Source organism: Halichondria panicea, chromosome 1, assembly GCF_963675165.1.
Source record: "Halichondria panicea chromosome 1, odHalPani1.1, whole genome shotgun sequence".
Lineage (NCBI taxonomy): Eukaryota > Metazoa > Porifera > Demospongiae > Suberitida > Halichondriidae > Halichondria > Halichondria panicea.
The window spans coordinates 2,527,249-2,543,222 of record NC_087377.1 but is presented as its reverse complement, the minus strand read 5'-3'; the positions used below and the strand labels follow the sequence as shown (position 1 = coordinate 2,543,222).

Genomic DNA, 15,974 nt, shown 5'->3' with positions numbered 1-15,974 from the left:
GTGTGTGTGTGTGTGTGTGTGTGTGTGAGTGGGGGGGGTAATGTGTGTGTGTGTGTGTGTGTGTGTGTGTGTGTGTGTGTGTGTGTGTGAGTGGGGGGGTAATGTGTGTGTGTGGTAATGGCTATGAACCATGGTTGAGAATCAGGAAGGCCATTACCATGGAAAACATTGAATAACTTCCTCCTAAATTGGATCTTAATTGACAAAAAAATTATTGTGCAGACACCCACACACTCACCTTAGTGTAGGGCCTACAGCTGGTCTCAATATTCCTAGCAGTGGCTACTGAGGGAGAGACAGACCACACCCACCATCTGATGATAACCCAGTGAAGCTACCTGTGTGACCACCAAGACCAGCCAGTCCACACAACACTCCAAACAGCATCATTGTCACATGGCCTGTATTGATAATGAAATATACACGTACACAGTAGTGCATGTAAATGAGGCATTTAATTACTTAATACATGTACACACTCAATATACTCAATAATAAACGGCATAATTATAGAAATAGTAGAAATAGGAAAACAGGAAATAGTGAAAATGGAGAAATAGTGAGTAAAATAAACAGCCCACCATGACTTGAGGTGACTATCACAGTGTCCACTCACCCTGAACCAGGAGCTGGCAGACACGATACGGTATAATTATAGTACCTCGAGACCAACGCTCCCACAGGCACGAAGTACACAAAGGCTATCGTCATCACCACTCCTACTATAGGGACAACATTTCAATATTACACACCACACAACATTTTCCAGCACACCGTGTAGTTTCAAGAGGAGGTACCGTACATCGCCCATACAAATGCAGGTCTTCTCACAATCAGTGACGTTGCACTTGCGGAGTGAGGCAGTCTTACTGGTGTGGGGGGCCATTGAGAGCTCATTATCGGCTGAGAGGAGTGTGGGCCTGATGCAGCCAGGACGTGCAGCGGCTGAGTGAGGTCCCCCACTTGGAGCACGGTTGTATTAAGGTACTTCCCAAGAGAAAACCTGAGTGTGTGTGTGTGTAGGGTTACATACAGAGCTCTAGATACCCATGATAAATATTAATGATAATGATGTTTATAGAATTTTAGTAATTACTCACAAAGACATTAGTGACATGGTTGGTGGTTCCTGTGATCCTGGACACCACCTCACACACTTGCCAGATACTGGGACGCAGCTCAGGGTCAGAGGTCAACAGATGATGCCTACAAAGGGGAAAATAATTATACGTATCATTATAATAATAGAGCAATAGAGGCTGGCAGAATATCATAGCACCTGTAGCTAGTGTGTGTTCTCAAAGTTAGCTCTGAAAACAGGTTCATTTCACAAAGAAAAACTTACTATCAATAGTCTTTATAATTAAAGGCTTAAAGTTAACATAATTATGCATAAACCTGGCTATATTTCACTACGATTTGTGTGTGTGGGTGTGGTCTCACCTCTCAAGTTGTGTAGGTCTTGTGTGTAGGGAGTCTTGCTGTACTGAGCACTGACTATGGCTAGAGGGTTAATTGTCACCAAATTGAGTATCCATGAAGCACAGCTTGAACAGTAGTACGCCCAGTGCCTGTGTGTGGGCGGGTATGTGTTGTGTGAGGGTGTGATGATATGGGTATTATTACATTTGTCTCTTTGAGAGCTTTCAAATGAGTATCACTAGTAAACGTGTTTATACTTAACATGGTTCAGTAAAGTAAGCACATACAACCACTCATCCCCCACAATCCACAGTCTTGATGACTAGACAGCCCACATTCACTTCTATTGAAATGCAAACCTTATTAGTCCACCACAGTGCACACAGTGGGACCACACTATAGGCTCTGTACACTAGCTACAGTGCACACAGTGGGACCACACTATAGGCTCTGTGCACTAGCTACAGTGCACACAGTGGGACCACACTATAGGCTCTGTGCACTAGCTACAGTGCACACAGTGGGACCACACTATAGGCTCTGTACACTAGCTACAAGTGCACACAGTGGGACCACACTATAGGCTCTGTACACTAGCTACAGTGCACACAGTGGGACCACACTATAGGCTCTGTACACTAGCTACAGTGCACACAGTGGGACCACACTATAGGCTCTGTACACTAGCTACAGTGCACACAGTGGGACCACACTATAGGCTCTGTACACTATAGCTACAGTGCACACAGTGGGACCACACTATAGGCTCTGTACACTATAGCTACAGTGCACACAGTGGGACCACACTATAGGCTCCGTACACTACCTACAGTGTACACAGTGGGACCACACATAAATAGTAGTTTATGGAAATTTCGTCCCTTTCAGCCTTGTTTCTCAGTAAACATAATCATTGCTCAGATCCTCCCCCTTTTCAGAGAGGTGTCCCCTTTCACAGTAAACAAAGCAAAGATCATCCCCTTTTCTAGTGGAATGCTTTGAGGAAGTACAATTATCAGTAATTGTAGCTACAATAAGCTATCAAGCAATTTGGTAGAATGTCATTAAAAGGTCATAATTAGTGAAAGGTCAGACCTCCAATAGTCCCACATGTCCATACATGCATGTATAAAGATATTACTGGCACCACCAGTAACACATATCTACCCCCCCCCCCATACACACACTTATTATAGGTGCAAGCGACATCTACCAAGCGAACCTCAAGCTAATCCTTGGCCTTATATGGTATATACCATACTGTAGTTTAAAATACCATGACATAGTGAAATCTCTCAGCCCATGCCAACTCAGCTATAGCATATGGTTGCTCAATATTGACCACCAATAAGGTCTAACACATGCATGGGCAAGCGATACTATCGGGAAATAATTATGAACAAAAACAGTGGAAGCTCATAATTATTATTAGGAGCCTACAACAGGTACTGTCTCTACAAAGCATTTCCCCTCACCTCCATCCTTTCATGCATTCATCCATTCTTATCCTATAGCACCACCACTAGCACTGCTGTACTGTACTGTACTGTACTGGCACATGGCAGATTCACCGTGAGTAGGTAATGGTCGTAATTATTGCTTTCCGTAAAGACACTAACTCTAACAAGACGCTGCAACTGAAGTGATCCCATACCAACTACAATGGAAAGGATGTCTACAGGAATTGCACACACAAAATAAATAACAAACAAACTTAAAATAGATAAATCCAGGCCATATTGTCCTAAGTGTCTAAGTGTTGGTAGTGTATGATGGTGTTGACTGATCCATGACCTCCAGTCCTGCATGAGGAGGGAGGGAGACACAACAGTCAGCAACTAGCAAACCTACACTTGCAGTATATATCCAATACCATTTTGACAGTGTGTATTGCAAACACTTGGAATGCTGTTCTTACTATAATTATACAATTCACTTTGCATGGCACTACTGTACTGACAAGCAAGCTCACAAAGGTAATGGTCGAAGTGATCATAAACTAGGTACATTTGTAACTCACATGTATGCTCCACACAGGCCTTGTGAATGCTGCGAACTGCCTCTCCATCCTCAATCTTTGTAGCTATTTCTACTAATCGACTGTAAGTAGCTGTTGAATTCAATGGATACATTTCGAGAATACTTTTACTCTTCCATATCTTCAGAGCAGCGAGAAATTTTCCTGGGATATTATCAACCATGGAAGGACATTTATCGATAGCGTCAATCTTAGCATCACTGAGGCCCAGCCTGAGTTTGTATCTGTCATAGCCAGCAATCTCGGTAGACAACTGAAGAAGAGCTTCATCCGAGCACTCACTACTCAACTGAGCGGCAGTCGCTGTCACTATCGTCTGATGTGGTTGAACTGTACAGATCAAAGTACCTTACAATGACAATGTAACACACATAGTAGCTAGCTTATAATACTCTGAACTGTACACCACATACGAGACCATGTATGTACACAATACAACTGTAAGGCTATATATACACTCAACCACTTTAGACTATAATATTATACTGAACTTACATTGACTATAACTTTTATACTTGTACAATTATTATGTCACGCATGATTACTTTGCGTGTGCCAGCATTTATAGCAACAAGCTAGCCTCCCCTAGCCGCTCATTGCATCATTCCCAAGTGGTTCCCTAAATTATAAGCTTAATCCCTTCACACTAAAATCAATAATTATTCAAGTTCCAACGTACACATGCACTTGCAATGTGAAAAAAGTTACAGGATTGGACAGGGAAAGCACCAAAAAGCGTGGAAACATGTAAGGAGAGAGCCGTAATACCAATGACATTGACAGTACAATCATAATTATATATGTCAACAACATTTAGAATGCTGTACAGAGTTCACTATAATTATCGTGGCACTATAATTATACACGAGCAAGCTCACAAAGGTAATGGTGAAAGGGATCATTCACTAGGAAACTCACATGTATGCTCCACACAGGCCTTGTGAATGTGTTCCCTTGTGAAGACATTATTCTGACACAGCTCCTCTACACGTGTGTGTTGAAACTGTGTGTGGGGGAGCATGTTTATAAGATGCTCAACAATGGGAGATATTAATATTGAGTTGAATCAAAAGCTTGTAATAAGTAAATAGTGCATTCTGTAGCTATTGGAGAGGACTATATATCACACGCCTGACAACCACACCATCACTATAATTATTATAGCATCATACTATAAAGCAATCGCTAATTTGATAGGCATTTCAAAGATCTACAAAATGGACAATCTCTACTGTGATTATTATTTATAATGCACCTACCAATGTGATGCCCCCCAGGAGGGGTCGGGCTAACATGAGGGAGTTGACCATACCCCAAGTCAAGCTTCCCCATGGTGGGGGAGGATTCTGTCTTCAAATCCCCATTCCCCTAGTCAACACTGGCCGGGGTTTGAGCCTCAAGCAGTTGCATACATCAAAACAGGTTATGTGAAGTCTTACCCACGCAAGGCTATATATGCAAGGCCAGGTCTAATCCCCCAGTCAGTGTGCATGGGGACAACACTTCAAGAGTCAAATTAGAGTCAAATTCCCTGTACGAGAGGCTATAATAATCATATAATTATATATGTATAGGTAGTTGTCACCTGAGCTGAACGGTACTTGCTGACACAGCAGACACTGGAGTGAAACCAGAGTCACACAATTCGTTGAGAGCTACAAATGTAAAGAATTGTGTGCAATAAAATAATCATAAAAAATTATTGAAGGTAGTGCTCACCTTTTCTCTGAGTCTGGTTTCAGAGTGTTGGTCCACCTATACTAGGCCTTGTGTCCCGCGCTGGATAGTTGATGGCATCGTGCTAGTGCTAGTAGGACCACTCCAATGGATGTGCTTTCAGTGTAGTGCCAGAGGTGTAGTCTACATGGCCAGTAGGTAAAGGATCGTCAAATTATTAGCGTTTCATTTGTCAGTTTTGATAGTTGGGTAAGGATCATTAACTCAATGTTATCTATAATTATGTGACAGGCTCTGGGAAAACCAGACTATTGGAGCAGACTAAAATATGTGTGATTAATGTACCAAATAATAGAGCAGAGCATTGCCTACACAATGATATGCTTAGTGTTCACATACCTAGTTTCATACCCGAGTCATGCGCGTTGAAAACTCGAAGCCGTAAAATGTAGTATCGAGAAAAACGACTCTCAAAGATTGCTTAATTAGGAAAAATAAGGTAATAGCGAAACTTTGGACGAAGCGTTTCGATGGAAAGAGTTGGATTTAGAGCATCAGATTTTACAGAGAGGTAGTAGAAGGACTGTAGATACTTATACATCAATAACATTTTATTTGAGATTTTATACTGTAGGCATAAATTTAGCTGTAGCTCAATACTAAATTCTGCTCCAATAGTCTGGTTTTCCCAGAGCCTGTCACATATAATACTCAAAAATGTGGTGTGCTCAGATCATTGCTCGCTTTTTATGTTACGAACGTTGCAGTACTGTAGTTAGTGTACCTCATGTAGTATTAGTTCCAGGCTATTATTTACTTGTCCCCCCCCCCCACTCTATATTTATAGTTAACTTTGAGTGCATGAGATGGACATCATTTTTATCATTATTTCTTGTGTGTAGGAACGTTGCAATAATTATTATATATAAATTATAGTCAGTGTACATAATTTATTAGGTCTATGCAGTAATTTGTTTTTTTGCATGGTCCATGCATTCTCCTCTCACCATGCATGCATGTTGAATACTTGTCCTCCTGCTCCAGTTATAACGAGAACCAGTACAGCCTGCCTCGCTGGGAGGACCTCAGTGTGAGCAGACAGGGGATGTATGATGACACCTACCATTACATACCCACCCAGGGATGGATGTTTGTACCACTGGTCGTGTATCACGGAGGTGTGTATGTATGTTAGGCCAATGATTATACCATGCTGTATACAAATATAGTGCTAAATTTTGAGGCGCTTAATTAATCCTTTAATTTCTGGCCATGCACATCATTATTTGAAAAAGGTCTCTTTCTAAGCTTTCAAGCCTGCTTTCAATTTTATTGTCCGTATATTGTTCCATATTCCGTTATATAATGTATCCGCCCCCTCCATGCACATACTAACAGGTGGTTCTGCTGCTCAGTTTGAGCCACTGTCTGAGCACCTAGTGGAGTATGAGTGGGCGTTGGCACAGTACCTTGGTTACGGAGTTGCAGCTTGTTATCGTGGCCCCAGGTATGTATTAGTTATTGCCCAGCCAGAGTGCAACATGCCATATGGAGCAATATAATGCCCGAGGGCCGCAGGCCCCGAGGGCATTATATCCAGTGCAATGTATGGCATGTTGCACGAGGGCGCCGGCAATAACTAACTTGTTGCCCAATGACGTTAAACTCGTCTGACTGGTCATATAAATCGTAATAAAAGACATGTGTTTTGAAGGAATTTAGTGTATTCATTAGTTTTGCTGAATTCCATAGTAATTTTTTTAGGTTTTCTTCCCACTAGTAGTTGTAAAGGTAGTAGCCTATAAAAAGGACCAACTGAGTATTAGGTGGGATGGTGGGGCATAAGTCCCAAATGGATATCTCTTAACCCTTTAACTGCCACGGGCCAGTGACTTTTTTTGCGAAATTCTAATTCTGCGATACTTAGGAAGTAGCTCGAACTACGCACATCCCTGTATAGAGGTAGAGCTGTAGAATCACGTGCAATTTAGTCTAGAAATTTCCAAGCCACGTTGCTATGTTAAAATTTCATTAGCATCTTACCGCACGAAGTTTATAGCTATAATTATGGCTAGGTTGTTTACTTGTGCCGATGTGCTTGAACAGCTTGAGGACAGCAATGGCGATGTCTCCTCTGGTGATAACAGTGCCTATGAAGGAGAGGGGATAGTAGGATACCTCCCAAAGGCTACCAGCTTTATGCCAGACACTGATGAACTGTCTGGGACTGAGGACATGCATGACATGGACCTAGACGCTAGCACTATGGACCAGGACGGTGAAAGACCAGGAGAGGGCTCACTGTGTGACTCTGGCAAGTAGTATAGTATAGCTAGAATATCAGTAGTGTAAGTATAGTATAGCTAAAATAGAATTAGCAGTAATGAACAGTCTTTATGTGCCGGAGCTTGTAAATTTCATAGATCGTTCACCGATATAGTAATACATGTACGTATTGTACTTCAAATTGATATATCTTAGCACTGTTACATTCATATGATGTGAAAATCAAGCTTAGTCAAGCCTTTAAACCATATGATAGGCTGATCCATAAAAAACTTTTTTTGGATTTTATCTCACCGCTGGCCGAGCATTTAAAATGATAAAAACGGTTGAGCGTAATAACCGTGGTTGTTATGGCAACACATGTTGCACCATTTTATTCCTTGTTGTATGGGCATTCTATTGGTATATGGTTGCTAGGCATTTTATTGCTCTGGAAACCCGATAGAGAATTTACAGACATTTCACTTCACTGTTAATTAAGAATCCGACGGTTAAAGGGTTAAAGAAATCTACTGCATTTACACACAGTGCAAGTGCATATAGCATATAATGCAGTGCAATATATGGTAGCCATGGCAGTGATGCAACATGCCGAGCACTGGATTGCTTTGATCTGCCCACTCACTGGGCAACAAGTGTATAAAGTAAAATGATGTGTGGTTTTTACGCTGAGTGCGTGACTATTGTAGCAAATGTGCGTTTTTTCCGGATAGATGCTACAATAGTCACGCACTTGCGTCAAAAACCGCACATCATTTTTTACAGTATATTTCTAATGCATGCACCGTCTGGTTAATGATCTCCCTGCATGCATGCAGGTTGTATGACACTGATGCAACCATGCAGTTGGTGAAGAAGTGGGTGGGTTTCTACAAGACCTATCGTGACATTCTGATCAGTGACATAGTCCATGTGAGGAGACCAGACATGCAAGGTGTGTGCATGGGAGCTAGGGAACAGAAGTGATTAATTATGTACCGTAGAAATATATAGCGGGTTATTTTCGTATGGTGGTGGAAATTGTCGTATTGAAAACTAAAACTACGAAATGATTCTACCGCATGCAATAGGCTCGACGTCAGCTCTACAAAAATACAGAATATTTATATGGGTATAAAAATTAATTATAGTTCATGAATACGAACATTTTCACCAACGAAAATTACATGCTGTACATAATTATATCTGTCTATAGAGTCACATGTTTTTCAACTTATCATAATAATTATTATAGCGTAGCTAAAAAAGTTTGATGTAAATGATGTATTGCTATACACATTCTCCCTGCACGCATGCACAGATTACGACTGTGTACTGCACGTGAATCCTCACCTTGACAACCGCGGTCTAGCCATGATATTCAACCCCACTCCAGTGGCCATAACACGCAACATCAGTCTACCACTGTACTACACTGGCCTATCTGACAAAGCACTCGTGTTGCCTGAGGGACAGAGTCCGGGGGCAGTGTATGGGTTGGATAGAGGCTACAACGCGGTGGTGGCTGTCACCATGGACCCCAAGAGTATCACATGGATACTCATCATGTCATCTGACTAAATCTATACGCAGCAATGGACAGTTGTAGTATACTTATAGTGTACTGTTTAGTCGGAATACTTTATTGTGCAAGTTTTTATACCTTTTTAATTTGCTGCTGTACCTGTATATGAATAGAACTTTAATTTATCCCACAGTGAAATAGTTCTGTACAACTACATATGTATACGTATTCGTATACCCTTCTTTGAATTCGAAATTATACAATCTCATGCATGGGAGCACTTTCTATTTATGATAATTTAATTGATTCATAATTATTAATTATAGCATGATTTGCTTTGAAAGTTCTATTTATTATGTAATTGATACACAGTCATTTAATTGATTCAAGTATTTTATAGTATAGTACGCACAGAACAAATAATTACTAATTATTTTTTACAACATGACTTTATAACTTCAAATTCTATTGCAAAGTTCACGGATCTATTGAGTCAGTGTTTGGGTCAGAGTTCATTGGTTGCCTAGACGACTCTAACGATGTAATCGGTGAAGGGAAATGATAATTTGCTGGAGCAGGTGAAAATGGAAACATTGGGAAGGACACGGGATTCACATTAAATCGTGATGACTGTCCCAGCATTGAGTTGTGTGAAGAAGGTCCAGTGAAATGGTTGGGGAGTGGTGTATTGAATAGACCACCCCCCGGCACGGGTACAAAGGTTGATTGCCCTGTGTTCATTAAACCAGTAGCTGGGGGGTACATGTGTTGAGGGTACGCGTGAGTGGGAGGGGCATTTAGACTGGACTGCATGGAATCGATTTGCTGACGGAGAGAAGATATTGTATTCCAGAGTGGTGTCAAGTCACTAACAGAGAGTGGAGCAGTAGAGCTTTGTGCTGCTTGTGATTGAGTATTGACACCATTGCTGTCTTGAGATACATTGTCTTGATCATGTGACACTCCACTCGTATCATGTGATCTGTCCCCCTCCTGAGTGGTAGTAGTGGTATTCGTTTGTACTCCTTTTTTCTTTCGTGGGTTCTTGGATTTCTGAGCGTGTCCAGTTGAGGTCTTGTCAGAACTACAGAAATCTTTCCAACTGCCGTACACCAGAGGAGATTCAACAAAGCTCTCGGCCAGTCCGGAGGTGACAAACTTCCTGTAGGTGTGGCGTGAGCGACTGGGCGTGTCATGTGACGTGGAAGAGGAGTCATGTGATTTGCTTGAATCTCTGTGCACTAGTACGACAATGTCAAATCCTAACAGAGACAGTTGGTCCACCTGTGTGTGTGTGTGTGTTTGGAAAGGGGGTAGTAAGCACAAGGCTAACTGGGTTGGATGGAACCTCGTCCGCTGAAGCATAAAATTGACTCAAACGGAATGCACATTTGATTTTAATGAAGGACATTCAATTGACAGTTTTATTAATTATAGTAACAATTATAGTTTTTCCGGTCTTCAGAGGAGCACCAGACCCGTCATTGCCAGTCCACAAGTTTCGGTCCCTTTAATTTCCTGACTTGTGGATAGCTCAAGGAAAGGCGGGACCACTCCCATACATGCGGAGTCCAGGTGTGACTGTCAAACCATAGGCTCTATGGTTAAACACCACAAAACATGCAGTTGAAAAGCAAGCTAAATTTCTTATTTCAAATATTTTTGTTTAGGAGGTACTCTATGTGCAACCTTATAATTATTGTATGTAAATTGTTATGTAATTAAGATAAGCAAAATGTAACCCACGTGACAACGTCAGTTTCTTTCTTTTCCATTGTGAGGATTCTTTTAGTTCTGTCTCTTTGTTAGCAGTTTTTAGCCAGTTTTTAGTACCATGACGATTATGTTTAGGCGCATGTGATTCCCATATCTGGGTGTATCATCTTACTTTAGGCGTTTTGTGGCTTGTAGCTACATGTACAATCAGTATAAGATCTAACCTTGGTTCTGACAGTACGAATTTTCCATTAGTCAATAGATGTTTGTGTTTGTGTGTGTGTGTGTGGGTGGGTGGTGTGTGTGTGTGTGTGTGTGTGTGTGTGTGTGTGTGTGTGTGTGTGTGTGTGTGTGTGTGTGTGTGCGCGCGTGCGTGTGTGTGTGCGTGTGTGTGTGTGTGCGCGCGCGTGTGTGTGTGTGTGTGTGTGTGTGTGTGTGTGTGTGTGTGTGTGTGTGTGTGTGGGGGGGGTTGTTTGATGTGGTGAAATTAATATTTTTTAAGGCTGTACAATACAATATTAACAGTATAAAGTATGTACTGTCAGAATACTGTACATCAGATGTATGCGGAGAGTAACGTGACTTCCTGTATCTGTCACAAGCTTGGCATTTGCACACTGACCAATCCAAGCGTGGGTGGTGTAATCTACTTTCTTGATAGATTACATCACCCACGCTTGGATTGGTCAGTGTGCAAATTCCAAGCCCATGAAAGATACAGGAAGTCACGTTACTCTCCGCATATGCCTAATATACTCTTGGTACTGTGTAGTGACCTTTTTCTGTAGTATCTGCAGTAGGTTTGAAGGGTTTTTCACAACATCCTGGTCAGGTTTGGCCCTGCTCTTACTGGAAGGAGGGAACTCGTGCTCACATTCGGGACATTTCTTGCAGCGGATGTGACAGCTCTCCTTACAGTTAGGACACACTCTCAGAGTCACTTGCTGGGCACCTGTGTGTGTGTGTGTGTGTGGTGGGAGGATGTGTGTGTGTGTAAGTGTGGGTGTGGTGTGGGTGTGAGAGACGGGAACGTATAAATGGTAGAGATGAATTAAGATGTACGTGCACATGAGATAATAGTTACTTTTTCTTTTCTTTGTTGGTGGTGGTCCATTCTCGTCACTCCTGGAGTCAGTGTCTCCAGTCACAGCAGCTGTATAGAGAGAGTAGCTGTATTGGACCACACTGTGTACTCATGATCCTAGTGAGCTTACATTGTTGTGGTAGAGACTTGAGGTAGTCAGCAATTTCAGTGTGACCCTCCTGTGTAGCAATATCAAGAGGAGTTTTGCCAGCATCGTCAGTTGCACCTGAACAAGAGTGGGTGTAGAAACAAAGGTATAACACTGCATGGTGGTTGTGTTGTACTCACTGATATCACAGTTGGCCTTCTCCACAAAGTACATACTAATACTTACTGTTGGGGTCAACTTTGTATTGCTCAACAAGTTCCTTCACGACACCCAGCTTGCCAAGGTCACATACTGCACACAGTAACGTGGCTTTGTCCTCGTCACCACATGCACAGCCACGGCTCATAAGGTAGTGGGCAACATCCATATACTTTTCATTATAAACATCCATACAGTCTTCATTATAAACATCCATACAGTCTTCATTATACATATTCTCCAGAGCATAGTCCAGTGGTGACTGTCCGTCATCATCCCTCACATCTGTACATTACACAGAGTCAAACAAAATACCGTATAGCGCAACATTTTCTAGGTGCTTAATTTTCGCGGATTTCGTGGGTTAGCAATCCTATATACACAAAAATTAAGTCTACGAAAATTGTTCTTTAATTAGAATTATCTGCTATAACTTGCAAAGATTTAAAGGTGTGGCTTCCGGTAAGCAGTCATTCCGCAAACATTGTGCAACGAAATGTTTTTAGAGGCCAATCCACGAAATATAAGTGCCTCGAAAATTTTGCGCTATACGGTAGTTACACAGAATCTGTGTCTAATATCAACTGGGCAGAAGCAAATACAAACAGTAGGAGAGGCTATGGGAACAAATATAGAGCTAGACTATCAAGAGCACACTAAATCTCACCAACATCCATCTTCCCCACCTCCACCAGATACTGTACGACGTCTTTACTTCCTCTCACACAAGCCCAGTGAAGAGGAGTCCTGTTAAACCTATCCCTCACATCTGTTGTGAAACAGAGTTCAACTATCACACAGATACTAAAATTATTATGAAACAAAATGGTCAGGTACAGTAATTCAACCAAATCACGACAATTTTTCAACTGTTATATCATACGCAAAAGCATAAGTAATACTGTACTAACGTACGTACATCGCAAATGTTTTAATACGTAAAATATAAGCAAATTTGACACAAATTTATCTCTAAACATTTTTTCGCTATAGGCCTACATAATTATTATGTTCCCTCAAGGCAAGGGAGTTTATGAGGAATGCAGAGATTATGGTAGTTAAACCCCACCCAGTTGCTATGATACAGACTCCAAGTGGGGTATATACTGTTTAAATTTAGATACGGAGAAACATTATTTTATTAATACACGACTGCTTACCAGTGCTACATTTGAGCTCTTGGATCAAGTACTTGACCATTTCTGTATGACCTCCCTGGCATGCCCAGTGAAGTGGAGTCATGTTACGCCACCCATCACCTTTATCAGTACGAGCTCCATGGGTAACAAGTGTCTTCGCAATCTCAAGATAGCCCTGATAACAAGACAAGTGTAATGGAGGCTTCTTCCATTCCCACTCGTCACTCCAGTAGAGCTGGTGGTTGGGGTCTGCCCCCTGTCCTAACAGGGACCGCACTTTGACGACGTCAAGTTTGTCTACAGCCTGCCATAACTCCTCGGCTAGCTTCTTTTGAGTGCTGTACAAAATATATAGATGGTTGGGGGGTCAGTCATACATATGTTTATACAAGTGACACCATGCACATATCCAGCTGTCATTTTGCTGTACAGTGTTCCACCTCTGATCATAGCCTGCTCTGACTCTACTAATGGAATGAGCCTCCCTCCATGCAATCACAAGGTGCTACCATGAGTAGTAATTATAGTCTACATGTTCACTCACCCTAAGTCTTGTTCAGTAGCCATTTCTAGTGCTCAGTATTTATTCTCAGTCTCCCAAGATGGCCCCACCCCCTCTGCCTCGATTCCAGGTCGCAGGGAAAGCGTCTTCTAAAGCGGCCTGGTTCGAGGCTAGCAACTCCTGTACCAGGAACCATGGAAAAGGGTCACTAAACTAGAAAGCTAGAAATTGAATCTTACAGTTCTTAAATGTCATGATCATACTTTATAATGTATACAGTCAGCAAAGAGTCATTGTAATTATTGATTGCATGCTTCTTCACTTGCGATCTTCATTCGTCCCCTTCCAGTATATCTGTATGAAAACATGAGCAGCACAATCAACTAGAGTCTTATAAGCTCTGCAACAAAATAGTGTGAAAATATGGATCAGATTTACATTAATAGTGCAAACATACCTTGTCAGGTTCTCATGATCAATTGGTGGCACTATGAGCAACTGCAGTTGCTGTCCTCACATACTTGTCTTCAATTTCCTCAACTACATCGTTACGCTCAATAGTAGGCCTCCTTAGACATTCACATATGTAAGGCCATGTCATCGGATGCTCTGGATCAGTGACTTCAAGACGCTTGCCCACCATCTCTATTAGGCGGCGTTTGTTATGACGGTATTCATCTTCAATGTCTTTCAAATCATTACTCTTCACTCCGAGAGCCAGTCCTAAATCAAACCAATTATAGGTGGCAGTTTTCAGACTCTCACAAATTGTATTAATATCCGCTCCAGTCAGAACCATCGGCTGGTCTCCATTGCTGGTATCCTTCTCTGATGATGATCCTGTACACAAGTCAATATTAAATCACAGGCAATGCTTAGACACTAGAAGGAAAATATTGTAACAAAAATAAATGACGAGTGTGCATTTTATTATACAAGCCATCTTGGGGTTAGAAAGTGTGTGACAAGCTGCGTACAACAAACTATTCTGAAAATGCACATACCATTATTTAATGATGCAAGCCACACAACGCGTGTAATGAGGAATGGATAAGAGTCAAAATAATGTACTTTTTAAGACTGAAGGCTTTCGAATAATTATAATAGATGATAGATAGTGGGTAATATTCGTGAGGTAAAAATCCATGCATTCATTGACAAATCGAAAACGTTGATTTTCGTTTGTAAAAATATCGGTTGACTTTATTGCCTGTATACTGCCTGGCATGCGTTCCGGTAAACTGTTTTCATGTAGGGTGGAGGTCAGCTTGCCCACGGAAATAACGAATATTTTACCCCTCAAAAATCACCCGCTATACGGTAGTTAATGCAATGCACACACTTACACAAGTGGCCCTCTAGCTATAATGAAAAACTTCACATTAAATTAATAGTTATATTCGTATATTCGAGGCAAACGAGAATTGATGCAATAATTACGAGGTAATTATAATTATGTCCTAAAAGGCGTTATATTAATTTTAGTAGCTATAGGTAATGATTATAAAAATAATAGTAATTATAAGAGATCGATACTTGACATGATTAATTTTATGAAGCTGCTGTATAGAATTAATTATAAGCTAAGTAGTTGTCAAGTGCCTCCTAACAATCCCCAGGTGCACACACCTTTGCCGTATGTCCTGTTCACTGATTGGTCGATGCCATTGTGTGCGTCCGGAGGTTTGGTCTACATAGAAGGTACGTCCATTTTCATCCTGTCTCTCCTCCCAACATTCAGGCAGTGGTCTATGCAATGAAAGGTGGCACTAGAGTAGTCAGGTTAGTTATAGTCTACATGTTCACTCACTCTGAGTCTTGTCGACGTCGCGCCATTGAAGCTTAACTTTGTTCAAACACACAAGGTATTGCTCTGTCAATTTCTCCCCTTACAACTATAGATCTACATTATTGTGGTAAAACAAACTTAACATTCTCTTTATTCTTTCCTATGCAGGGACTTCCCCTACTCAGACATTAAATACCTCTACTTTCAGTCAAGACAGCAACACTCTGAGCTGCTGAAACATGAGGGGTGCTTCTTGGTAAAACTATTCCTTGCATTAGTCCCAGGCTGGATGAAGGTTGCCTGCGGTGTCAATAATTATGCCCTGTATACAAACTATAGGTACTGCCTAATGTATGACTTTGTATGTGTTAATTAAGTAACTATTGTTTAATTACGAACAATTCATATAATTCTAGGCTTATAGAGCGAGCTAGGCAACCTATTAATAATTATGTGATTAGCCTCCTCCACAAAGTTAGCCCATGCACTGTATAGACGTGTTGTAATAGT

General features: G+C 41.4%; 4 protein-coding genes across 9 annotated transcripts in view; 2 read left to right on the top strand and 2 right to left on the bottom strand.

The window, feature by feature from the left end:
- Positions 1-9,112, top strand: part of LOC135331653 (uncharacterized) — a 34,659-nt gene extending 25,547 nt beyond the window's left edge. For all 3 annotated transcript variants that reach the window (XM_064526890.1, XM_064526882.1, XM_064526898.1), the window contains 4 exons: positions 6,182-6,315; positions 6,536-6,644; positions 8,242-8,357; positions 8,724-9,112. In XM_064526890.1, the coding sequence (XP_064382960.1) occupies positions 6,182-6,315; positions 6,536-6,644; positions 8,242-8,357; positions 8,724-8,983 (619 nt within the window). In that variant the 3' untranslated portion in view covers positions 8,984-9,112. The remainder of the gene's footprint in view (positions 1-6,181; positions 6,316-6,535; positions 6,645-8,241; positions 8,358-8,723) is intronic.
- LOC135331521 (uncharacterized) overlaps positions 1-15,974 on the top strand; it is a 35,590-nt gene that overhangs the window by 16,077 nt on the left and 3,539 nt on the right. For 2 of the 4 annotated variants that reach the window (XM_064526750.1, XM_064526726.1), the window contains exon 1: positions 15,503-15,803. The exons of the other annotated variants lie outside the window; for them this stretch is intronic. The gene's annotated coding sequence lies outside the window, so the exon portion shown is untranslated. Of the gene's footprint in view, positions 1-15,502; positions 15,804-15,974 lie in introns of those variants that run through there. 4 annotated transcript variants of the gene reach the window in all.
- Positions 3,007-5,330, bottom strand: LOC135332113 (uncharacterized). The gene is made up of 6 exons (XM_064527439.1): positions 5,180-5,330; positions 5,046-5,115; positions 4,720-4,991; positions 4,379-4,463; positions 3,443-3,790; positions 3,007-3,224 (listed from the first exon to the last, which is right to left on the bottom strand). Coding segments are annotated over exons 3-6 (486 nt in total). The 5' UTR covers positions 4,771-4,991; positions 5,046-5,115; positions 5,180-5,330; the 3' UTR covers positions 3,007-3,222.
- On the bottom strand, positions 9,299-13,864 carry LOC135330906 (ankyrin repeat domain-containing protein 30B-like). Its single transcript, XM_064525880.1, has 8 exons — positions 13,718-13,864; positions 13,195-13,511; positions 12,702-12,803; positions 12,062-12,319; positions 11,858-11,953; positions 11,728-11,796; positions 11,420-11,595; positions 9,299-10,211 (listed from the first exon to the last, which is right to left on the bottom strand). The coding sequence occupies exons 1-8, from the start codon at positions 13,738-13,740 to the stop codon at positions 9,405-9,407; spliced, it is 1,848 nt and encodes a 615-aa protein (XP_064381950.1). The 5' UTR covers positions 13,741-13,864; the 3' UTR covers positions 9,299-9,404.

Bases quoted from the DNA above. Each gene is read 5' to 3' on its own strand.
- LOC135332113 (XM_064527439.1), bottom strand. From the start codon at position 4,770: ATGGTCAACTCCCTCATGTTAGCCCGACCCCTCCTGGGGGGCATCACA. The intron at 4,464-4,719 runs GTAGGTGCATTA...CCCCACACACAG, and splicing joins TCCTGGGGGGCATCACATTG to TTTCAACACACACGTGTAGA. The intron at 3,791-4,378 runs GTGAGTTTCCTA...TGATCTGTACAG, and splicing joins GGCCTGTGTGGAGCATACAT to TTCAACCACATCAGACGATA.
- LOC135330906 (XM_064525880.1), bottom strand. From the start codon at position 13,740: ATGGCTACTGAACAAGACTTAGG. The intron at 11,954-12,061 runs GTAAGTATTAGT...ACTCTTGTTCAG, and splicing joins ATACAAAGTTGACCCCAACA to GTGCAACTGACGATGCTGGC. The intron at 10,212-11,419 runs GTCACTACACAG...ACACACACACAG, and splicing joins TGCAGATACTACAGAAAAAG to GTGGACCAACTGTCTCTGTT.